The following is a 26,508-nucleotide window of genomic DNA, read 5'->3' on the forward strand; positions in this document are numbered from 1 at the left end:
GAATTAAAACCTTCCTGGTTATTACAGCATTGCATTTATAAAGCGGCCTTAACCCAGAAATGGCTCTAACACTTCAAAACTCTTAGCAGATGAAGGGCATCTCTTTTAGAACGTGTCATTAGTATAAAGGCAGGTCTGACTAACTAGTACAGTAGCTCCAGACTTACCATTGCAAGAGGCAGTTTTAATTTACCCAACTAACCATGGAGACTGAAAATTTACATGCTCCGTAATTGCCTCAGGCTTACTTTTCTTCAGCGCTTACAGGCAAAACGTTTACCACCATGTTCAATTGTATCTGGCTGTGAATAACACTTATGTCATAGCTTTGTTTTTTCTTTCTCTTGGCAAATCTACTAAACTTTGACCATTCACGTGGTTTCTCAATATGGTAAACCACAGAATACATAACCTCCTAAAACAAAACTTGAGACTAAGCTTAACACAGAAAACCAGAATGTCTCAGAAATTTAGTGGGCTGCAGGAAAGATCAAGATTGTGATTAACTCTTGCATCTCTCCAAAGGAACACACTAAGTGAACACAATCACTGATACACTAATGGATCTTACCCCATGCTAACAGAAAACAACAAAACCTCAAGGATTTCAACTGCCTGTATCAGTATGAGTTGAGAGAGAAGATTTTCCAGTTTCAATTGTGGTAATCAATTTAATCTGTTTATCTGAAGATGACAGACTAGCCAAGAACATTTTAGAAAAGTCCAGTACTGCATTACACAAGTAACAAATGAAAATGCAAAACTTCTTGTGATTTTTCTAGAGCAAACAGCTTTTGCGCCTGGTAAACTAATGTCGATTGTGATATTTTTATATGGCTGACCTCGCTCACTCAGAATGCTGTTGTAGCACACTCAATCACATGTAATAAGTAAGGCTGTCAAAGTGGATTCCAAGCAGGCAAAGGAAACCAAGGGAAGGTTACTTCTGAGGGAGCTTAAAAAAATCCAACCGCTAGGGAAGGTGGCATAACTTCTGTAGAGCACTACAGCAGTTATAGTGTAGAACAGGATTTCTTATAGATCTTTCCCCTTCTTGGATGAGTAAGAACTGGATCCCAACTTAAGAAGCAATAACTAGAGTAACGTATTTAATGAGGATAACTCCATGTTTACAAAACAGTTTAAAAACTATTTTAGTTAAGAAATTAATGACAGCATTTTCTGGAATAAATGTATTTTTTTAACCCTTATAATGAAAATGGTTATCTGTGGATGAAAAGATGACAATATCCTGAATGCTCCAGTTATCCTCAAGTGCCATACCTACATTAAATTTAACACACAGCGCAATTAAGTTATACGTCACAAAACAGATAAAAATATTAACCTGGAGAGTAATTGCTCTTAAGTTCAGTTGTCTATTTAGAAACTGTGAGCTAGACCACAACACTGGCCCTGCCTATATGGTTAATTAAACATAAAGTACACTTACAAACTCCTGAAGAAAAAAAATGCATTACAATTCATTACAGTTTGCATCTCAATCATTTAACAGCACAGCATGCAAAATAGGACAAAACCCCATCATAAAATTACCCATACCACAGCATAACATAAATAGTTTCAGATTGATACACTACAACTAAGTTGCAGTCTTTTGTAAAGCACGTGACATTGGCAGTGATAAAAACATGTTTTAAAAAACCCAACAAAACATTAGCTTAAACAGCTGTCCTTACCACTGAAAGGTGTTAATTCGTACTCTGTTCTTAAAAATTAGTATTCCACCTGACATCACTCCAATCATTATTTCATTGTTACTCTGATCCTTTAAAAGAAAATAGAAAATTACTTGAAGAACAATATAAATATCTTTGAAACCTCATATATATTCATTCTCATCTCTCTCTCTCTAAATACACAAATAACATAGTAAAACAGATCTCAATTAACATGGAAATAAATGTGTTTTAATAAGACAAGAATTAAATTATTCATTCTTATTTAAGACAAGCCCAAATATTTGCTCCAGGTTCTTTATAAGCTACCACAGAATTTTATTTCTTACGTTAAATTTTCTGTCTCCCACCAACTTTGAAGAAATATACAACACAGAGTATTCTAGCAGTGTATTACAAATGACAACACTAATAAACTGGCTTGATGTTTGCTACACTAGAAGCAACCAGCTACTTAAATTCCTAGGTGAGAGGAAATTGCAATCTCAGAGCACAGAGAGGAGGGATTGTAAAACAAAGAGTATTGTAAGCATATTTAAACAGCACATTTTTCTTGAAATGTCTTTGCACTCTAATCAAACACCTGGTATAGATCTCTTAATACATATGCAACAACAGCAGGACACAGAGAGCAGTGGGGTACACTTCAGATTCTATTGCAAGTTTCTCTAACTTTAAAGAATAGGACAAGAATATTTAAAAACTAGAGGTGTCTTAGTTACTACAAAAAATTGTATTTAGTGGCTTTGCAGAAATGGTAACACTGCACTGACCGGTTAGGATTGTTTGAGTCAAGACCTCGAACTACTTGCTTTACCAGATAAAACTGACACTATCAAATCATAGTACATTTTTCACCTTACGTTAACAATTCATATTATATGACAATGACTTATAATCTGGTTCTCATAGGAAGCAAATTAAATGCTTCTCAAAGCTGACAGATTCTTAAATATCAAAAGCACATTCAACAAGTAAATTTTTCTTACTCATCAGTAGCCAACTGAATTGCCATTCAGGCCAACAAGGCTTAACCTGAATAACGCACACAACTAAGGCCAAATTACAAAATTTTATGAAATAGTGGCTATTGAAATTGATAAATTACAGTTAGGCACCTAATGAGGTAATATTCCTTTTTAGTGTCTTGTAAGCAGCAGCCAGGAAGGCTCACTAAAAATAAATATTACTTTTTCCATGAATCTCAGAAGAATCCATTTTTCACATTACAACACACTTTCATCCAAGCTTACCCTTGCATAGTGCAATTCAACTCCATAAAGTTCTAAGGTACGTGCTGTATTGAGATAATTGAACTCTGCTTCTGCAGGAGACAACCCTCTGAAAGAAAGAAGCTATTTCAGAAACATTCTAAGATGAACCCCCACATCAGGCTCCCTAGTGAGCTCAAACAGAAAATCTGCATTTGTTTTACTACTTCTACCCCTACCCTGAAATCTGAATTTCCTTTCTCACCATAAATAGACTGTAACCCCAAAATTTTAACAGAAAAAAAACTCGTGCTTCCACATAGACGAAAGTCTTTACAAGAGTCTACAACACACCTTGCAAACACACATTTTATTTCTAGCACACTGTATTATTTAAATGTCTGTGGAGCTCTAGAGCCTGGAAATTACTTTTGCAGTCCTGTATTTTGTATTGATAACAGCACTTTCTCTCCAAGGCTCATGCTTAAAACTTAAATTAGCATCAACTCACTTTAATTTCTTTACCCTACCTAAGAGAATTTGCTAAGCCATTGGACTGAAATGTAATACAACATTCAGTAGTTTCTAAAGCCAACAACATGCCCCAATTCAGCAAATGTTTTTGTAAACATAGCTTACAAGTTAAATTTAACTGTATCAAAAAGCACTTAAGCTTTGAAATACCAAGAACCATCACTGAAAAAGTACCACAACATTACACACTGAAAAAAAAAAATATTTTCCATTGCTTCATGGCCTTTTCCTCTTCAGTAAAAGGTCACAGACTTGCACACAGGAAAGAGCAGATACTGAAGAAAAGGACTTTGTTACTTTTAAAGTAACTCTTTGTTTTCTGGTAAGAGCCCCATGAAAACAAAGCCTTTATGCACAGAGCATTCTCAAACAGTGAAAAAAAATCTGAAATTATATCCTGCTAAGTTAATATGCTATGCAATACACACAAATACTGTTTTCAGTGTACCTTTAATACATTCATTTTTTCACTTATTTTCCCTGTCATTCTGTCATAGACAATCTATCTGTGCAGAGTATCAATGGTATTTCTTATACAGACAATCTACAAAAAAAATCACATTAAACATACTCTTAAAAAAAAGCAACAAAAAAAACCCCAACAGAAACCTTTAAGACAAAATACTCAATTTTTGTATAATAGCACAGCACCAGCAGTCAGGATTTGACAAAGTCAATATCTTCTGCTGTAAATCCTTACATGTGCTGCTGATGTAATTTTGCTATTTCTTTTTCAAAGTCTTGAGGCTGGCTAGGGATGAAAGAATAGTCTGAGAGGTAGCCTGGCAAGTTTTCTGAATGGTTGTAGTCTCCCAGCTCGGCTAAAATATTAAAAAGAGAGGTTATTGTTTATCACTGATGTAATTGGCATTGTGCAATGCCCCCAAATTCACAAGTTTCTGCTCCCACATACTTTAAGATCTACAGCAAACAAAAATAGAGAAGACATTTTAAAGTCCCCTTTTCCCTTTTGAATAAACAGTTACATTCTCAGTGAATACCATGGAGATAATTAAAAGACAGGTTTGAGTAGGTACTTATAAAGAAAATTTATGAAGTGTTTAATTTTTAATACACAAAGTAATTAATAAATGCTGTCATAATTGCTAGCACTAAATAATATACTTCAAGGTATTTGATTTTTTTCTTTATTTTACCTTTGCTTGCTTTCATGTGATTACACAATAAATATATTTGCAACTACAACTGCTATTTCTTCATTAAGATCTGCAAAAACCATGAACTCATTCTGTACCAAGACACATTCAGAAGCATTAGAAAAATATTTTTTTGTATGTTCAATTGTATGTATGGAAAAAAAGTATGCATACATACAGCTACATTGAAACTACTTTACCTGAAAATACTAAGAAGTGCATTTATATAATTTGCAACACTTTCTTAAAAACACATGAAATAAACCAAAATCACATTTATCGTCAGAATAAGAACCATACAAACAACAACATTTGCTAAAAATACAGGCTTTGAGGCTTTGTGACTGTAATCCAAAAAAATTCAGCTTTAAATATCTGCAATCCATTTAACAGATCGACAGTGACGGACAAGTAACCTACATGTGAAAACTGGAAAGTTCACAGCAACACAGCATGATGTGGGGTCCTGGGCAGGCCTACCGACACTTTTACAGGGCACGGAGGAAATGACAAGAGGCATGAAGGCACTCACTGAGCAGGAGAATAAGCAAGTGAAAGGAAAGTAGGAAAGAAGTCTAGTGCACTTGCATCGCCAGAAACAGATGTTATTTTAAATTATTAAAAACTGGAAAATTGGACCAGGTTTCATAACAGAGTGCATGCCTTGTTAAAATCCACTACAGAGGATACAGGACTGTCCAAGATCTGTGTGTGCTGTTTACCTATATTTATAAAGAATCCCAAAAGCTAAAGCCAGGGACAGTTTAGTCATAGGCCTGCACAGAAAATCATTAGACAGAAGTCTGCACACTGAAGAACCTGGGCAGCAGGATCTTATATATAAATGTAACTACAATGTACTGCAAGCCCCCACCACCTCTGTAATATTTGAAAAATAAACATATTGCATTCTTAAAAAGCCCAAAACGTTATGAACTTTTCACATTGCCTGCTTCATTATCAAATACTTCACCTCTTCCAAGGCAAACCCCTACAGCATGACAGCACCTGCAATACGTATCTGTTTTCAGGTAGCTGGAGTTTGGGAGATTTGTTTAAGAGAAAATGCTCCATTGATCGATCTGGAAAAAGGTGACCACTTACCAAATCTACGCATAAAACGTTACATTAAAATTACTATACCTTTTTCTCCCTGCAAAGATTAGCATGGGCATTATTTCTCTGATATGTATAAAGTAAACATAATACTAAATGGAGATATAAGTATCTTTAATAGTAGAAAAACACATGAATATAAATGGATATAGCTTATAAAACTGAATTTCTGACAATCACAAATTTCAGAAAGTGCTGAACAGTGAACAGTCTCTTGGTTGGTTGTTGTGGGTTGGTTTTTTTCCACTGAACAACTGAAGTTTATGAAGGAAAATGGGGTGAGAGAAAGAGGACTAAATCTCAGTCTGCCAGACTTACCTACTCACTGGATGCCTTAAAATTGACAACACAGGTATTGAACTTTTTGGCCACACATGACCAGAATTCCCTTTTCCATATCTATTTGGAGGTTCACTGTATGGTATCTTAAATATATTTAATTGTCTAAAAAATGCTTTAGTAACATTCTCAAGAAAAAAACCAACCCCACACTTCAGAATACAGAGAAATACCAGAGGGGGTTTTTAACTTCATGGATTTAAAGAAGGAAAGCAGAGAGTGTTGCCGGTATTTTTTCCATATCTAATTCAGCAAAACATGCGGGGGGAGAAAACTCAACTGACCATACTTCCTTAATCATGAGAAAAGTAGCACCACATCCACAAACATCACAATACAATGCTATACAAACTACATTTTTTAGAAACTGAGCAATACTACTTTTTATGTATTTCAGTACTAACATGCACACGAACACTAACTATACTTACATTGAACAGCATAGGAAGCCAGAAGAGCAGCAGTATTATAAGGACAGGGCAATCTGTTTTGTTTTGATTTTAAAATGAGAAATAAAATTACACATTTAATATGAAAAATTGTTATTTTGAAATGCCTAATTTTTCATAGTCTGTAAACATATTGGACAGATAATAATTATACACATTTCTACTTGCATAAACAGTAATTTAAGTGTATTTTTATTTTTGCAGGTAAAATCCCTCACCATTAACTTTTTCTCAAAGCTGCATTTAATGTTTAACACAACAAAAATGTCTTACCTTCCAGTAAGAATGTCCTGTTTAATTTGCAAAAAATACTGGTACCTTATTTAAAGAAACAAACAAAAAACAGTATAATTAAAAAACAAAGTTATTTAATAATTTTTCGTCAACTTAATGCATCTTGCTTTCAGTTAGTGCAAAACTAGAACTTTACATTTTGCATGCTCTTTCTTAAACTCCTATGGGAAAGAAATTAAATTGTGATTAGTAAAATAATACAACTTTGTAAATGAAACTTGTTACAGGCTATGAAGTTATACATTATATTTCACTGAAAGGCTGCAAATTTCACATTCTACCTGCTTTATTTTCCAGTATTTATGTGGAACTTAAAACTTTTAAAAAAGTAAAAAAAATAAAGTGTCTTCGTGATGAATGAGTGGGAACAACAGTATAATTCCATATGGCAACCAGAAGTTGTTTGCATTTGTGTATGGAGATACCTTAGTAAGAATAATTTGTACTCCAGATAGATAGTACAAATTTATCTTCATTGAGTATTTCATATTACTTTTTTTTCATTTAAATGAAAATAATTACTCCTAGTATTTTGGAGTTACATTCCTAAAGAAAAGTTGTGGATTCTATCATGTCAAATGCCTTCCAATTGACTTCCCTTGAACTTCTGAAGTTTTCATTAATTATGATGTGAGAAAAGCTTGTTTTAGAAATTCATCTAGTCTTCCCATGCTCACTTTTTCAAGTCAGGATGGAGATGGAAACAGCAAAAGGAACAGATGAACACTTTAAAACAAGAACTATCTCCCACCAAACAGTGACAGCAGAAGCACTACGACTTAAAACCCCCACCAAACCTGAAACTGCAAACAGATTTCCCTCTAAACTACTTCCTTTGTTCCTCTGACAAAAACCAAATATGTTAACTTCTCTGAATGAATCTTTTGTTCATTCAGTTTAGTTCCTTCATATTTCACTAAAAGGTTTTAGACAATTTCAAAGTATAAATGTTTATATCAAGTGGCAAATCACACCTGTTATAAACCTCCACTGACACAGCGACTGAAGCGAGGTAACCAACAAGACTTACTGAGATGGCAGGATGTTAGCACAAGCTTAAACTTTCAGCAAAAACCCCAAGCATAAAAGTAGCTGTAGAAGTCGGGCTCTAACGCCTTATTATTTAAAAAGAAGTTTCAATGAGTGGAAAATTTAAACAGCATTCCTGCTTTCTTATAAATTTATTCTGTTGGGACCTCCTATATCATCATTATTATTATTATAAAAATTATCTGGTTTCCTTAAAAAGTGAGTCAGCCATACCCATTCATCATAAACATTCATCAAAATTGCTGATCAAACCCACCTAGTTCAAGTTTGACTGAAACTAAACATTAAGTAATTCCCAATATTAACTTGCACTTAAAAATTAAAACCAAAATATACCTCTTTATACCATATAACGGTATATAAAATATACCATCATGTGACTTCTTAGAATTGTGTAGTCTTCAGAAAGTGGATTAACTACCAATTCAAAGACTTCCACAAACATTTACAAATACACACACAGAAATCCAGTCATTTACAAGCTAAACATAGCAGAAAGGTAAAATGTTCCATGTCTGAGAGAAAACAAGGGAAAACAGTTGCAAACAGACATAGATGTTAGCCCATGTGCTCAACTCCTACAAACCCATCCAGAGGTTCTTTAACTGACCAGAATGGCAAGAAGCTTAGATTAAGGTATGAACTTCAAGAAGTTCGAACTGTGATATTAGTCAGGCTTTAGAGGCCTCAAGATACTTTTTCGTTTTCCACCTTAAAATGCATATTGAAACAAAAAAAGAAGACAGATAAAGCAAAATTTCTTTACCTGTTAAAAATAAGCAATAAATGACAAGTGAAATTTATATATTATAAGAATATGCTTCACATGCTTAGCTTGAGCATCTCTTCACAGCTACACTGAACAAATAATTTTTTCCGATTTTTCCTGTTAACATTTATGGCTGCAAAAATGTAGGACAAAAAAGTTCTATATGTGCAGCTCCTCTTTCATTTTATTTTACTTTTTTTAGTGCAATGCTTTATTAGAAACATTCCATGGTACTTAACAGACCTCATGAGTAAGGAGCACCAAGCACAGTTCATTTTCTGTCCCCTGTTTTCAGCAGCAAAGTTAATGGCTTGTTAGCTAACCACCCCAGTTTGAACACCGAAGCCTCGCATGTTATTGACCAAAACGGGAAATCCATAGAAGCTTTAGCCATGTAGATCTCGAAAAGCCTGCACAACAAACTCAGCTAAAACAATGAAGGTGGCATTGCATTACAATGTTTTCATCTTCCTCATGTAGATATATCTAGAGAAGACAGAATTATTGCTAACTGGAGTCAACGTTAATAAGCAAGTCTTTCTGCCATGAGCAGAACTAATGAAGCCTCATTTCCTACCAAGTTCCTAACGCTAAACACTCCAACACCAGGTGAGCTCCCGCTGACCTTGCCTGACCTACAGCACTCATGACCTGCCTCCCTCACACAAATTTGCAGAGGCCTAATAAGACACGAGCTTGCACTGACCCCTTCCCTGACCTCTGGGAGCTTAACGTTCATACTGCCTCTCATGCAGAGTCATGCCTCTGTTTTCATGAAATTTATAAAAACTAAGCATCTTTGATAAGTCTCGTCTTGAGCTGGAATTGTCTGACGTTTGTCCTTATTTAATTTTATTTTATTTTTAAGGGGGGGGGAATACTGATTACATGAAAGGACCCCCTATTTTTAACAAGGCATCCTAACTTCACTCCAAAAACCCCCACGGATAATAACTCTTTCTTTATAGTAATTCCAAATACAAACAAGTTCTAAGGGGCAATTAGGCCTATTAGCAAAAAAGGCAGAGCTGACCTAAATACAGCAATCATTTCTCATCTAAAAGGATACTGTATTTATCGTTTTGTATTTACAGCATAACATTTAAACAGTTCTTTCTTTTCTTAACTGTTTACTTCATATTGATCAACATTTGTTGTTTGGTGGGAGGTTTTTTGCATCTTCTTAGGAATATTACATATTATCCCCTTTAATTCAAATAACACATTTTTCATTATTTTGACATAGTAAATTGCCAAATTTTCCTAGAATAAATATTTCAATACAATAAAGCCCGATCCAAGATCTCTAGGACTCACTTAGTAGTAAATTCTGTTTGCATAGATGTGTGTAAAATTTTGTCCAAAATATGACAAATCAAAAGAAATTATAAACAAACGTGAAGTCTAATTTTCACAGTTTCAGTACTTATGTTTCTAAAGCTATCTTTAATAATTTATGTACTGTTCTCTGAACGGGGCTGACCTGTTTTCAGAATGGCTGACATCCAAAAATTCCAATCTGTCAAATCGTGCCACTTATGTAGAGGACCAGAACTAATTAAGAATACTGAAAATTTGAGGCATTTCTTCAGGGACTAATTGCAACTCACAAGCCTCCCATCTTGATTCACACTGAGCATTTTCTTCAACAGACTTCAACACATTGCTATCAAAATAAGCTTACATGCTTCAAGCTAGGACTACAATCAGACAAACAGATTAATTTTATTAGTGCCAAGCAGAAAATGGGGGGAGGGATGTCACAAAAAAAAAAATAATGCAGAAAGCTCAGGTATTTTTTAATCACAAAGGAGAACACAAGTAAGGATAAAATTAAATTTGTACTCATTGGTGAATAGTGGGGTTAAGTTTTTCCTCTCTTCTCTATTTTCCCTTTTCTGTTTCTACTTGGTAGTATTTTCTTCATGTAGTTACTTCACTTTGCATATAAATTTGTAAATTTATTCACAGAAGATTTTTGTTATATTGATTTGATGCAACTGCATAGTTCATATCTGTAATTATTAGGCGAAAATTAGAAGCTTGCAGATACGATACAAAAATGACTTAAAAGAAAATTTCCATGTTATACCTTTAAAAAATTAATAACCACTTTCCCCTTAAACATAAGCCTTCTAGAAAAAAATGTTTTACTGATAAAGTAACTAGACCTACCTTGTATATTCTTCTTGGAGCTTGTTTGGGTCACTTACAAAAAACTTAACTCTGAAGTTCAAACTGTGAGGAGATCCTCCTACAGGCAAGAAAAGTTATTTCTAATTAATCAGGGTACCCTGGAAAACCAGCATAATAATGACATATGACTTGACCAAATACATACATGTACTCACTTTTTAATTGTTTCCTGATAGGTTTGTTTGGATCCAGCCACCTCTGGAAAGACAGAAATTGTAACACCAACTTTAAAGAAATGAAAAAGTACAAATTATAGCTTTACACGTCAAGAAACTGCTGCTTTTCTATTACTTTTTACTTGGTCTTTTACAAAAAAAGTCTGACTGGCATACAAAGTCTTGTTACTGATTCTGGAAAGACACCAACATTATCATCATCAGTTGCTACTTTTTCTTTCCCTGAGATTAACCTCTGTTGTCCAGGTATCTGTCTCTTACAGTGCTAATTCAACTATGACTTGGTTCTATGATTATCACATGAGCCTCAGAGAGGTTAGACATCAATTATGGTGTGTACTAGCATAGCTCAAAACCAGAAGAGTCACTTTTTTCTGAACCATATTTAACAGGCAATATCCATGCTTTCAAGTGATATCATAGGATCCAAATACAAAAGGTGATTTTTCTCTCTGGGAAACCACAGAAGGTTAAACCACTTCATATTGTAAAGAAGCTGGAATTGACAGGATTTAGGCAAAAGTACCAGAATTGTATGAATCAAGGTGCTGCCAGCAAGACACTTATACCCCAGTAAGTCTGAGAGGCAGGTAGATTTGGGGATCCATGAAGTTTGTACGCCAGTTCCTCAGAGCGCTATTTCTCTCTACTCCCTTCTCTCCCAGCAATGATTCTTCCCTCACTCCCTCCTGCCCAGGGTATTCTAGCACCCACAGTGACAGTATTTGCTGCACCCTCACTCCCGCTACACACCAATACCCCCTTCTCAGCACTGCTCCAGGCACCCACAGCCCAACAAATACACCATGCCAGCTGTACACAGCATCTGCTTTCTTGCATTGACTTTTACTGTGACATTAACACTATACAAAAACATAGAGATTGTGCAGTTTACAAAATCCACGTTCCGGCACAGTGGTAGAGGTTTTACACTCAATTAGCAGAATCCCCTTTTTCCCCTCACCTTTATCTTCCGCCATATTGAATATATCTTAATAATAGTCCGCTGTGTTATTTCACAAGTAACTATAATATCTGTCAATCCAGTCTGGTTTCTTTGCCCAAACAAATGGAGTGTAAAAGTAAACTGATATCAAAAACTGCAATTAGCCAAACCCACAAATTCTTCAAGCTTGCACGTCCAATATTGGTAACATTTCTATTTAGCTCCGACACATTGTTTTCATAGCAACTGGATATGTACTGAAAAGCCATAATATTTAGAAGGCAAAGAATACTAAACCTTTAAAGCATGTGCTTATATCCAATAGCTGTGAAGTCATTCTTCTTTTGGACTAACTCTTAACCAGATCCTTCTATTACAGTGTTGTGTTTAGCTGTTTCCAGGTAGATAAACTAAAAAAAACCTTAGAAGTCTAAGCTTTGGAAAGCCAGATACAAGAATGAGAAACACTACAAATTTCTGAATGCTGAGTAAAATATTGGGTGATATTCAATTAAATACTACTTAAAGCCGAAAAATTCAGCCTTTCCTATAGCATGCCTGTATCTTTTCAGCTGAAAACAAAGTTTAGACTAAAAAGATTAAAGGAGACCGGCTTGTCAATGCCTTAATAGAACTATCCACAAAGTTACAAAAAATATTTGTTAATATCTACAACTGTGCTATACAGCTTTATTTGTATTAATAATCTTAATGTTAACAGAATTTAGAAAAATAATCTGATTAGGAATTATTTGCTTTAGAGAATAAAGAAATGCAGGAGTAGTTCACTATTCAGGCAAAAGAAAAATCATGGCTGTGACTTTTTTCTTCCTGTTCTACATTTTAAAAGATGTTAGAAAACAAGTAAACATACCCCCACCACACCATCCCCCCAACCCTCTGGTAAGATAAAAAAGTATTCCTTCTATTTAGAACAGTTACTTTTGATGATAAAACAACAGTAGGTGAAATCTGCACTTACAAAAGGAAGTTGCAATGTCTTCTGAAATTCACCTTAGTTACTGAATAACACTTTACAGTGTCACTTATTTCTATAGATCACATTCTGCACATTTTGTGAACCAAAATTACTTTTGACACACGAGTTGAGAGATAAATTTAGACCCCATCACTGTGACGTGCATATAATGGGAATTAGGTAAAGAACTGTATAAGCTATAGCAGTTAAACTGCACTTTAAAACAAGTATTGAATATTTGATATCTATAAAAGAAAGTATTCAAGAAGCATTCTTCAAGCAATCATGACCTCAGCAGTATAGGTTTAACTATTACACTGAATATTACAGCTGGATCCAGTAGTTTCTGCTGGTGATTTACAAAGTTTCAGTCCTATGGAATTTCCTTTCAATTAAAGCCCATGAACTATTATTATAAACACCCAAGTTCAAAGGAGTCCCTTCCTTCTGCTAAAGTGATGAGCTGACAGCCCTTGACACATAGTGGTCTATACAAAGCACTGTTAAAAGACCTACCACGTATCTGGGCTAGAAACAAAAACACTGTGCAGGACAATCTAAAAACCCCTCATGTTTTGGTAAGTTCTAATGAAAATAAATGAATAAATAAAAAGGAGTTACTAATTCCTATCCCAACCTACAATGATCATGCAGTCTAGTAAATTGATAAAACAAAACAAGCAATATCCTAAGCACAGATCTGAACATTCTACTCCAAACTTTTAACTATTAACATTTAGTTTTATCATAAATAAAAGGTGATACTGACCCACTCAAATGATACATTTAGAGAAGATGGCACAATATTGCAATGTCTTCTATTTACTTCTCTTTACAGTGACACAGAGCACAGTGATGAACATGATTATGATTTACAAAACCTTATTTATAAAACAAGAGTCAACTTACAGGATTATCAGTGGATTCATCAGCCAACTGTAAACCAAAGTAATCTCTCTCTGTCAAATCGAGATGCTTGAAGACTACATCCAATAGAACTTGTCCCTGATCATGTTTCTGCAGAGAACAAATAAATGTATTTTTTTTTAAATGAACAAGTATGTAATTGGACAGAGAGACATCAGGCAGACAGAGCACATACACATTCTTCCAGATGTGCTCTAGCAGCCTAAATTTTAAATATAACAATGTGTATCCCAGGAACACTATTTTTAAATTAACTTCACCTCTCTTTTTGAAACACATATAACAAAATAATTTTTCCTCTTTATCATCTTCTGACAGTAAAAATTTCTTACTTCTCAGCTAGCTACATTACTGTGGAAAGCCATTCATTAGCCAAATTTGCTATTTAAAAGGAGCACTGAAAAAAAAGGGAGAGGCTAGGATTTGATAAAAAAAAAAAATTGTAGTCTTGTTTGGGTCACTGAATTTAAAAGTACAGGTCTGTACAAGTTATTCTTACTTATTCTATCTGAAAACTGTTTCTGAATCTAAATGAACCAGCATACTGAAAACGTTTCCAAAGTCAAATGGCATAGACAGCTGAAGCAGCCAAGTATCTGAGAACTGTCACTTGAATGCATTCTCCCAAAGATACTACTTCACTCCTCTGAGTAACAGTAACGTTGCTTTTTCAGTGACAAGTGAACAAACTTGGTTTCTACTATATGGACAATTTTTACCCTCAAAATGATATAAAAAGAATCTGTTGTTGGTACCTACGAATTTTTTTCCCTAACCTAAACATACTGCCAACACAGTAATTGAAACGTGGAATGTGCCATTATGACAGGACTCAATGTGTTTGGTGAAAACTGAAGGGAGTTTCCCAAATAGCTTAGTGTCATAGCTTTCTGAATTACAAAAGATGAGGAAAAATTCTGCAAGAACAATTGTCAAACAAACAAACAAAAAAAAAAGATGAGAGAGATGATTGATACATTTTCCACCCAGATCTTCTATTTCTCTGACACCAAGCAAGCTTCTAATAATCTTCTAGGTGCCATGTATTATTGATTCTACAGTGGATTTGATACATCTTGCCTTGTTTACTGCAGGCAGTAAGATATTTTAAAAGTTTTAAAACAAAAACACTGCCATTCTGCTCCCAAATGACCTCACTTCTCATAGAGATTATACAACAGTTTACTTTTACAGTCTTTAAAACAGATGTAACTAAAAGGTCAAAGGACAGTTGCAAAATTTTTTTCATATTCATATATGAAAAAAAATCAACATAACACATTCAGACGTTTGTTAACATCTAAGAGTATCCTATCAAAACTCTTTTTTTGTTCAGCTAAAATTAACTGAAGTAAACCAACAAATCCATTTATTGGGGGCTAAAAACTCCAAGAATCTGGTAATTTATTTCATAATAAAATTATAAAATAGTTATCAACAAATTATGTTTGAAAAGATCCCAGCAGGACCATCATAACCATAGCTCTGGGTATTTAAGGTGAAATTGCCTAAGGCATATATTTCAGGTCCCATATAAATTTGGATCAAAGTGATCTAAGAATTACTTCCTTTACTTTGAAAGAAGATCCTATTTTTTGTAAAAAATCATACCAAGAAAATTTCTTGATGTTTAATGAAATCAACAGCCAGTAGGAACACCATTGCTGAAAAGTTCACTATTGAAAAATTTATTTTCCAATAAGTAGAAGGAAACAAAGAAAAAAACCAGATGTTAATATAATACACAACAGTATGAATGCATAAGGCAATAGTCAATTTCATCTTTACTAAATCAGGAGTTTCTAATGTATTTTGAAATAAACCAGTAATCAGTATAGGTTTTTTCAGCAATAAAACTAATTTTAAAATTACACAGCAACACTAATTGCTTCTTGGCATTTTTGCCCACATAGATTTAAATCAAAACTCAAACTAAGAACTTATGACAGTAACTATCAGAAAACGGGAGACATTTGGAACCCAAGGTTAGGCTTACTTTTACCGCAGCTGGCATGCTACTTCTTCAAATAACATGAAAATACCAGTTCTGTAGCTTTTTTCCAATCTAAACCTGAGAATTTATACTGTTTCTTAAACACGTCAATAAATGTTCCCTAATGAAAAGGCTTAGAACTTGCAGATCAGTTTGAATTTAGTAACACGGAATGTCATTTCACGACCACAAGGAAGGTATTTCTCCTGCAACAGAGCAGCAAATTTGGTAAGAGAAGACTAGTTTCAACATGAAGCATTTGTTTTGATCACAATGTTTTACTCTCAGTGCAAAATAAAGATAAGCATCTAGTAAAACCAGACCTCAGTTTAACCCATCTCTGATATTTATATAATGATGTTGCAGCTTGCCAGAGCAGGTGAAGGTCACAATCCTGCTTGTTGTGAAAGGTCCAAAATACTTGTAATGCTATCATAACCATTGAATACCTGCTATAAAGTACAAAGTATGATAAAAAGCTTCTAGTTTAGCCTTTTTTTTTAATAGAAAAGCAAAACCAATATATGTGGATTAGCATTAAAAGAAACTTGCTTTATTCCAACAAAATTAAACATTAATATTTCCTCTTAAAACAGGGAATAATGCAAAAATATATGACAAAAGGGAAACCACCCAAGATAAAACTGCAGTAGTTAGATACAAAACATAACAACATTTTTTCTGAATTGGAATATTATAATGTTATCCATACTTCTTATCAGTCATTGATGGGGGCAAAATGTCTGACAAATCTTGGCCTTTCAGAACAAATTTGACATCAACATTAGACATTCAATATATTAACTGCACTTTATGAAGTATCTGTCATCTAGTCGCTAACATCCAGCGCCACGAGATATATACACACCAATGCCTAATCACAAAATGCTTGTTGGCTGTTTACAAACACCCATATTTAAAAATTTAGGAAAACATCTGCAATTACATAGGTTTAATGCCTGCTTACCAACTACCACATCCTTTCAATTTACATTACTGACATTCTGGGTTTGTTGCTAGCCTACAGAACTGGTCGTGTCTACAGCAAACATCAGGACGTGCTGCTGCCATGTCAGTCCAAACAAATTTGGACTTCTGATGACAGAGGAATGGGATGACAGGTCCTGGGCTTTCCTGGAGGAGATCAGACTGCTCTGCTGCTCACAGGTCTGTGGGAGGCTGAGCTGCTCATTCACTAGTGAAAACGCTGGAACCTCTCCTCCTGCAGTTCACTGCAATACTTGTGCTGCAACTCAAGCGAGTGCATCCCCAAACAGCCAGCACTGCACTACTGTCTCCTTTCATTCTACAGCTTACCTTAGCTTTGCAAAAAGTTAACTTGTTTTAAAAAAAGTTTCCAAGCAGGCTATTTATTTTTTTGGTCAAAGAAAAAATGGAAGCAAGTAATGCTGAAAACTAAATTACTGAAAATTTTCATTTCTAAAACTACAGAGGTGTTGACCTTTTTTTGTTTGTTTGTTTGTTTTGGGTTATTCTACAGATTTTTACATTTTACTTCAACTAGAATGTACATTCATTAAGTTTGAGGATAAGTCTGAGATGATAAAGGCTCTGAATTGAAACATTTGTCCATGACCACTAACCCACTAGGTCTTGCTCACAGAACAACTTATTCCATCTACCTTGACTTACTTGGCTTTCCCTCAAGTTTAGTGTGATCTCCCTATCCATGAGCTGACTTTAAGGGAACACAATTAAGCCAGCCTGCACGGAAAAGATACTATTTGAAGTATTGAAACAATTAATTAAAACTAATTAAAGCAATCTGATCTTGAATAAGCAGGTTTACAGTAAGGTAAATCATCCTGATCACGGTATTAAGTCAGCCTCAGTTCTTCCAGCTATGTGTTTATCAAGTATGCTTTTCAGGGTCGAAGTAGGAGTTCATTTGGTAAGCAGTGTGTTTTATAGAAAGGATTTCTACTCTCCAAACATATGCACAGGTTAGTTGCAACTGATTCTTCTGCCTGTTACCAAAATAACCTTTGTCTGGCTACAGTCCACAGGGATTATTTTATTTGATTTGTTACGCTCTATACAAGGTAAGGCTTAGCACAAGAATGCCTATTTTGCAGATCAATGGAAAACGCTGATTGAAATGTGAACTTAAAACATGCCACAAATTATCAAGAGGCATTGTCTGTGATCAGTACTTTGCTGTTGGAGGAGAAATAGTATTTGAGTACATTTTTATTAATACAGCACTACATACTCCAGATGATTAAGCTTTACAGTCATTAGCATACAGAACACCTATAGCAATCACCAGGAGGAAAAAACCCTTGCTAATTTATTTGATGTTATCTTTGTTCTTCCTATTTTGAAAACAATTCCATAAATATTTATTGCCATGTATTCTGTCAACCACAATAAAGTAAAACACAGCTATAAACCCTGAAGACCTGTATACTATGTAACTTAGTATACAATTGTCATGATTCAATACTTTATTACTCCCTATTTTTGAAAAAAGAAAAAAAAAAAAAAAGATTAAGGCTAAAACCCAAGATAAAAATGCTGAGCACCAAGGAACTTTTTATTCCCTAAACTCAGTTTTAATAGACAAACTTGCAGGCTGATCTGTATAAGCAGTAAAGCGTGATCCATGCAACTAAAATATTTAGTACACTAGGGAGGTGGCAAGAACCTATTACATATTTTTTTTCTTGGGAGAGACAGAATAGACATTTGAAGATTTATAACTGGTGATTCTACTCTAGACAGGCACTAGCATTCACTAACAACATACAGCTTTTGAACACCTAGATCAAAAAGCAGCATAATCTCCCATACCTATTGTACAATAATTATTCCTTATTTTAGCCAACTCTTGAAAGAAAATCTTGGAAGATAAGATACTTCAATGGAAAAACTCATGAACTTGAAAGCAAAGTACACAACATTTACAATTTCTCACGCACTTTTAATGCTCTGTCTCCAACTACATTCTGCACATACTGATTTTTGGCAGGCAGTTTAGATTAGGTAACTGTTAGCAAGAGAGAGATACAGAAGAACAGTGGAATACTGTAAACAAAAAGGGAAAAGGTATAGAGTAGAAATTATCCCATAAAGAAAGTGAAGCTTGTTGTTGATAGTTTTTATATACATAATTTTTTAATAAAGGTCATCCCTCACCCAGTTCCATCTTCCAAAATTCCCACCCTTAGCTAACTCAGAAGCCTCAAAAGTTAAAATAGCTCCTGAACGGACTACAAAAATGCCTTAAGAGAACATCCTAAAACCTTCTATCTTGATTGAAATATCTAAAACCAATAACCAAGTCTACCTCTAAACCTTAAGCAGCTCAACACTGGATCCTAGCAAGTTTTTGCTTAGATAACACAAATTTCACTCCTTAAGACAGCTGCAGGCTGCACCACCTGACTAGAGAACAGAGAAATGCAATCATTCTCACAGATCTTCCCTACAACATCCAAATGTATCAATAGCCTCAACTGAACGCTGTATATTGGAATTCAATATAATTACTGTCGCTTTTTTTCCTCAAGAAGTTGAAAGAAATTGTTGCACTTGTGTCAACATAGGCACAAAGTCATGAACATATTCATTTTAACTCCTTATCTAGGATTACAGATTAGAACATCTGATGAATAACCTATTTTAAATTCCAGGCTCATATGTAAAAGTTATTCACTTTTCCCAGTAACAGTCCTGAGCATTCAGCAACCAGCTTCCTGTTTTCTTTCCTGCCATCCTCATTAGTGCATTAGAAAGCGGTGAGTTTAAGCAAGGGAAATCATAGAACAAGAATATAATCTGAGAAAAGCAAAAAGCAAAGAGATACTTTAAGATTACAGCTGTAACCAAATATAACCATATATATGATTGAACATAGTTAGCTACGCAGCCATCAGAAGAGTTAACATTACACCTTACACACGCTCAAAAGGCAAAAACCAGAATGGAGCAAAACAAAAGCTTGTTTCTCGTTGAATTCAGTGGCAAAACTGCTCTCCATTTCCTCTATACAAGTTTAGTCCATTAAGAGAATTACTAGAAATAAGTTATGCTTTGTATATTCAATTTTGAAATGAAGATGTGTTAGTACTATAGAGCATGCCAGAACGACTAAGTTCACAGTGACTTAGTATGTAACATGTACAAGCACGCCTGCCTGAACATAACTTCCCCTTCTGTTCTGTACTTAACACTATTTTGAAAGTCAAACTCTAGACATACAAATCAAGCAAAGGAAAGCAAGCTCAGAGAAATCGGTTTGCAATAAGCAAAGTACTTACATTAACTCTGAAAGCTTGTACAGTGTTATCCAGGAGAAGAATGTTGCAGACCACCTCTGTATGCTGCCTGTCTCGTGCCAGCTCAGATGCTCGTACATTGTAGGTTCTGCCAGCAGGCAATCGGAAACGTGCGGTCATTACTGTCCACACAGGGTCTTTAGGCAAAACAAATATCAAATGAAAAGAGATCAAAAAATGCAAATGCAAAATGTCACACTCACAAGTAAGGTCAACACACAGCAAGTTAATTGTTAAAAAACCATTACAGACAAAACAAAAATGAGTACCAAATTCATGGTACCCAATAACAATACTAGATCTTGCAGATTACAACACAACCTTATTCCAAAATACTCGGTCCTTTCCTTTCTGCCCATTTTCCACTCTCTCCCTGTTTTACGGTTTCTTTGTGAATTTGGTTGCGGGGGGGTTTGTTAGGTTGGTTGGGTTGGTTTTAGTGTTTTTTTAAAAGATTCAGAACAGCATTTGCGCTTCAAAAAGCATTGTAATTGCTAGGCATCATGGCTATTAGGCTCCCAATATTAGAGACAATTAAGTAATTAATTTCAGTGCAAAACAGCAAAAAAAAAAAGCTTACACCAAAAATCTTTATAGAAAAAAAGCATGAAGAAAACAGCAAATACACAAAGATATCGATGTATTACTCTGTATAGCTTATGCATTTACTATATAATCATTAGATATGAGAATACACAGCAATAACAAAAAGATTAGTATTAGGGGGGCGTTTGGTTGGGGTTTTTTTTGATTGCAACATGAATAGATAAAGGTTTGTCAAACTACTGAATCTTCCAATTAGGTCAATTTGATTGTATTTACATATCTAGTTTGGAAGCACAAGCAACTCCTATTCTCCAAATAAGGCACCACGACCAACACGTCTACACCGTGTGCCAAGTGCTGATACATGAAACGCAAAAATTGAAATGTGACTTTCACTTTTCAAAACTAAGATTCTAATTATTATGCAAGCACAGGCCAGCAAACTACTTATGTGTACACCTGATGCTATTAGCTCTATCCAATGATACTAGTTACTTTAAGTACCTCACAGGATCAGGGCCTGTGATTCACTTAATTACACACTAGCCAAACTATTTCTACATCCTTTGACAAGGGCGTAAGCAAACAAAAAGTTTCATAACTTAAGTAGAAAATATATTGAGATAGAAAATTAAGATACCTTAAAGAGTAGTAAAAGAAAACAGGTATTCTCAAAACTGAATACAAAATGATTGGTTTTCCTTATTCTGTGAAAAATTATGAAGACTTCAAAAACATTCACACATTTCCCTCTTAGTCTGGGAGGTGGGTGTGTATCATGATAAAAGAAAAAAAAAAGGAGAATTTAGCAGAGGACAGCAAACATCCCAACAGTGATTAGAGAGCTTGCCCGGACTGTAAGAAATATCTGTGCTCCAATATACAAAACCGAACAGGGTTAAAAAGTAGATCAGTCCCCTGCTAGTTGATAGCTTAGATGTGGGCAAGTGGAAGACCAAGATACAAGCCTCCTGTATCAGGAAGGGTTGAGGCTTTGCAGTTTAACCTTCTTCCCACTGCCTGCAGCCAACCTTCTGAGTGACTGCCCTAAAAATCCCTGACATATTTTGCTTTTCTAAAGCACATCTTCAGCTCTTTCAGCATGACCACACATCTCAGACTAAAAAAAAAAACCAACGAGGTATATCTTTTATAATAAGCCACACTTGCAAAATGTTTCAGTTTTGACTTAACCAGCATTTTTAGAGCAAAATGTACTTGTTTCCTTACCAAACGGCGGTTTTTTGTTTTTTTTTTTTTTTTTTTTTGCTACTCAGTCACCCTGGCTTCAGAACTGCAATGCTGTATTCATGCAGAATTACAGCAAGTTTATTTTTATTTTGCTAAACTGATATGACAAACTGAGAAAAGCTAAAGATACCAGATAAACCCACCAGATGCTGGCTAAACTTATTACTTTCTTTTAATGATAAAACAATCAAAAATTGTGTCACAAGCATTAAAACTCAAAAGTAAAGCCTAACAAGAAAGTACATGTCTGACAACTCCTCATGAAGAGGCTGCTTCTGCTATGCCTAATACCAGTCTCAAGAATAAAAGGCAGAAAACATTTAACAGAGAAGAAAAAGGAACTGAACATCCATATCAGCGATCTGCGACAACAGCTTAACATTTCACAAACAATATTTTGTCACATAGACACAATCTAAAAGTCAATTATCTTACTAGCCATAATGGTGTAAAAATCACCATTTTTATCAGTGCAGCTACACAATCAGTAACTACAGGCAAGACTTTAGAGTGCTATTTGCCTGTGAGCTCAATCAAAGAAGGTTTCAAAAAAGTATGCAATTTGATTAAAAAGTTCATCCATACCACAGAAGCAACCCTTTGACAGGATATTTACAAGGATTTGAGTAAGTGACAAATCAACCAAGGCATAGTGAGGGTTATCGTAAGAGTCCTTTCCCAAGAACACAAACACCAGTGCACAAAGTGGGACTGTTTAGCTTTCAAGTAAGTATTGCATTAAAAAACCATTTGGTAATGAGCTAGGCAGGTCTAATGCAACAATCCGCAATTTTGCCATAAAAAAAAAACAAAACCCAGAAAATACCAAAACAAAACCCCCACGAACCACCCCAAAACCCCATCATGCTTTAAGTGAAGAAAAAGGCAAATCTCACCTTTGCCACCTGTTCTCTCCCCTATTTTGTCTTATTTGTTGATCAAGACCAACAGTGTTTCTTAGTTACTCATCACTGCCTTAAACTAGACAAAAAACTTCTGGGATTCAAACAGAGCAACAAATTCGTAAGAGCAAACAAGGAGAAAATCTGCCCTCAGTGATCTTCAAAATCCTTTAATACCAAGCAACCATTCACCCTGTCCTTTGATTAGACCCAACCTGCAGGCACAGCAAGGTTCTTGCTGTAACATCAATGATCTTTACTAAAACAGAACAGAAACATCGAGTAGACTCAGACAGTGAATCAGATCTTTCTCAATGAACATAAATGAAATGGTGAAATTCAAGAAAGCACGCACTGCATTATGAGTTTGCTAAGGAAACAGGACCAGCTATATTGGGTCAGAACAACAGTTCATCTAGCTTGCAGGTCTGAAGAACAATGCCTTCTCACTCTCTTTAATGAAGGAAGAAATAAACAGGACACCCATAAAAGATATTTCCCACATACTGTTCCACAGTCTGGAATTTAGCATCTTCCTGGCCTGGAGCTCATAATCACATCATGCTGGACATCAGTCATTTATGTTTTCTTCATGGACTTAGGAAACCATGTTTTGAACTTGCACATTAGGCAACGAAGCATTATATTCCATGTCCCACACAGAGTAAGTAGTGGCCTGAACAGCCAGCCATCTTGCAGTAGACAAGTTTCTTCCATGAAACCAAGAGGCTTGCGACAACAGAACACAGTTTTACAAGTATAATCACTGAAATACTTGTACAAAATGGACTATAACAACCATGAAAGTAATAGAGAAGAAGGTGAATAAAGACAGACTATTTTCTGCAAACCACATTCAAAGTTACTCTTTCCCCATGTCAGTGAAGAAACAATGGAGGTATATAGGGATTAGGTTTAAATGCCTTCACCGCCACAGGCTCTCTCAGAACGATTTTTCCAAGATCTGCCAGGGCTGTTACATGTAACTGTTTTGTGGCCAATTGTGTACAAAACACATATTTAAACCTCTATCAGCTTACCTACGTGTAAAAAAGGTGCAGTTTTTAAGCACAGACAGACCCTGTGATTACTGATCTTACTGTGACACACTTGTTTTACAACATAATTGGCTGCAAACAGTATCCAAATCATCTTCACCACTCCTTTCTTCCCGAAATACATGAACCAAGAACACAGACAATATTATTTCTCCTAACCAAGTACTGCCATTCTTGCTATACATTTTGAAAGCACACTAGCAAAACAGTGAGATGGCTAGCTGTTGCTTATAAGGTTATAAATCATAACTATCTGATTGCCCAGCAAATACTGATATATAAAATGTCAAAACTGATAAAAGCTCAGCCACGCTGGTTGCAAACTCCTGCAATGAAAATGTTATAGCTAAAGTCAGTATGGAACAAATAAAGGACTGACTGCAAGTTCTCAAGTAAATCTGCAGCCCCAAAAGAAACAGGAGTAAAGATAAAAGGTGACATTCAACCAAAATAAAGTTTGAGAACAGCTGACTTAACGCAGGTTAACTTAAGCAGGGTACTACTGTGTGTGCATATCCACGTCATGGACAGTACCATGGCCACTTATGCTAAAATCTTTCTATATATGCAAGTGGAATGTTTAAATTGTACTTAAATTGGATTAATCTCTGCATATGAAGGTTTCTGCTTATTATTTTTCAGCGTCTTCTGCTAAGCATGTAATAGTCAGACATTTGAATTAACAATCCAAAGCATGTGCTGCCACAGCAACTGGAGAAGCACAGAACTTGTGCAATGAAACTCCACTTAGCTCTCAGGTCTGTGGAGGGAGTAAGTTGTACATTTCCTGCTTGAGCTCAGGTTTCAAGCGATGAAGCAATTCTAGGGAGTGTTCCCTATCAAAGGGCAGAACATTCCTGCAATACTGGCTTGGTTAGGGCATTAAAGAGCACACAGAAGCTTCACAAATGAATTTTCGGCATCCTATATTCTTTTATGTAAACATATACAGTAAAAAGGCAATTTGCTTGGGCTTACAATAAAATAACCAATTTTAAGCAGCTTAATAAATAAGCAGTTGGTTAAGAAGGTAATTAACTGAAATTTAATTTATCCAAAAGTGCAACCAATTCGCTGACTTGAAGTAAAAGAGATCTTTTAAACAGAGTTCGCATCAGGTACTGTACACAAGGAAAACCACCTTAGCACAATACAATATGAACATATGCATGCCAAGATAAGAGAAACTTCCATTTTTCATGGATAACCTAAAGCACCTAAGAAGCTAATGCATTTCCAGATTGCCATTTGTTTAGAAGCCAATTTTTTAGCAGCCCAGAGGGCATCTATTTCCACTGTAGCCCACCTACTGATCTGGGTCCAAAACAGTACACTAATTTGCTACAAGAGCTGGAAAAGTAGGCTGAATTCATAGAAAACCCACATCCTTTTAACATGATGTAGCTTCAATACATTAAATAGATTGCAGACCTCATGGTTACTAAAATTATCCAGACAACCTAATTAGGAGAAAAAACCCAACTATTAAGAGCACAAAGACAATTCTGAAAGTTTGAACAGAAAGTAATACAACATACTGCATTTCAAACACTGAGCTATATCTAAAACCCATCTTCATATACATTTACTGAAAACATCTAAGTGAAACTACATTAAGTGTTTTACCCAAAACCAATTTGAAAATGCTAAACATTAGCTGTTTGTGTACTACTTTGAGGGAAGTCCACATTCGTCCAACAAATGAAAGTTCACATTTTTTTTTTCTTTCAAAAATATGTTTTGAAAGCTTTCAGCAATTCTGATGTAGCATACAGCTTCAGGACATTCCCTATAAATACAATCAGTAGTAGAAATGCATTTTCATTGAAGTGAATCGACCCATGCACTACAATCCTGAACTTGTTCCAACAATTCATGCTTCATTCATTTCTTCCTGCTTTCTGCTGACCAAACAATGGAAAGTATCCATAACTTTCAAGAGTTACATGTATCAACTCTTTACAACCACAAAGTTGGTATGTAAACTTTGGGTCATTTCACTTTGTTGGCACCAGGTGAAAACGTTCAAGGTAGACTTCTAACCAGACAACAGCATCATTAATGATTCTGGGCTTTATCAAAACCTTCTGATTTTTTTAAATATATAAATTAATCAAATTAATTCTGTTTAAGGAACATAATATACTCCTTTAAAGCTATCATATGGTCACTTACTAACCTCTTCCTAAAACTTCCACTGGAAAAGAGGGATAAGGCATTTTTCCTGTTGACAAACTGGGACAGTTACAGTGACTGCACAATGCAACTACCAGCACAATTCCTTCAATGTTACTGCACCCCCAAAAAAGTTGTCAAAAGAGCACACTGAATACAAGGAGATACTGGTATTGGAAGTTAGGAAGATAAAGTTTCCAAAACCTCAGCAAATTCTCTTCACTGGTGGGTAACCAGATTGAGCTCTTGTTAGCCCAGGCACCTGCATGGGGCTGGCTGCTCTGGAACTCCAAGCTCACCCCGCTCCTCAGTAAGGGCTTCCCACACCCTTTACAGCCTGGCCCTGAGCTGCATCCATGCTTCATATGTGAAACTGGTACACCAAACTTACCTAATCTCCAGCTGCTTCTATACATTACCTCAAGACTTACATTATCTC

At 35.3% G+C, this 26,508-nt stretch overlaps 1 protein-coding gene across 2 annotated transcripts in view; it reads right to left on the minus strand.

Annotated features, from left to right (window-relative positions):
* PTPN4 (protein tyrosine phosphatase non-receptor type 4) overlaps positions 1 to 26,508 on the minus strand; it is a 117,613-nt gene that overhangs the window by 53,980 nt on the left and 37,125 nt on the right. For both annotated transcript variants that reach the window (XR_005105866.1, XM_037398349.1), the window contains exons 2-10: positions 20,120 to 20,274; positions 13,826 to 13,933; positions 10,971 to 11,013; positions 10,795 to 10,873; positions 6,780 to 6,824; positions 6,489 to 6,541; positions 4,146 to 4,266; positions 2,954 to 3,041; positions 1,701 to 1,789 (exon numbers count right to left, since the gene is read on the minus strand). Coding sequence is in view for 1 of the 2 variants with exons in the window: in XM_037398349.1 (XP_037254246.1) it covers positions 1,701 to 1,789; positions 2,954 to 3,041; positions 4,146 to 4,266; positions 6,489 to 6,541; positions 6,780 to 6,824; positions 10,795 to 10,873; positions 10,971 to 11,013; positions 13,826 to 13,933; positions 20,120 to 20,257 (764 nt within the window). In the remaining variant the exon portion in view is untranslated. The remainder of the gene's footprint in view (positions 1 to 1,700; positions 1,790 to 2,953; positions 3,042 to 4,145; positions 4,267 to 6,488; positions 6,542 to 6,779; positions 6,825 to 10,794; positions 10,874 to 10,970; positions 11,014 to 13,825; positions 13,934 to 20,119; positions 20,275 to 26,508) is intronic.

Source organism: Falco rusticolus, chromosome 8 (genome assembly GCF_015220075.1).
Source record: "Falco rusticolus isolate bFalRus1 chromosome 8, bFalRus1.pri, whole genome shotgun sequence".
Lineage (NCBI taxonomy): Eukaryota > Metazoa > Chordata > Aves > Falconiformes > Falconidae > Falco > Falco rusticolus.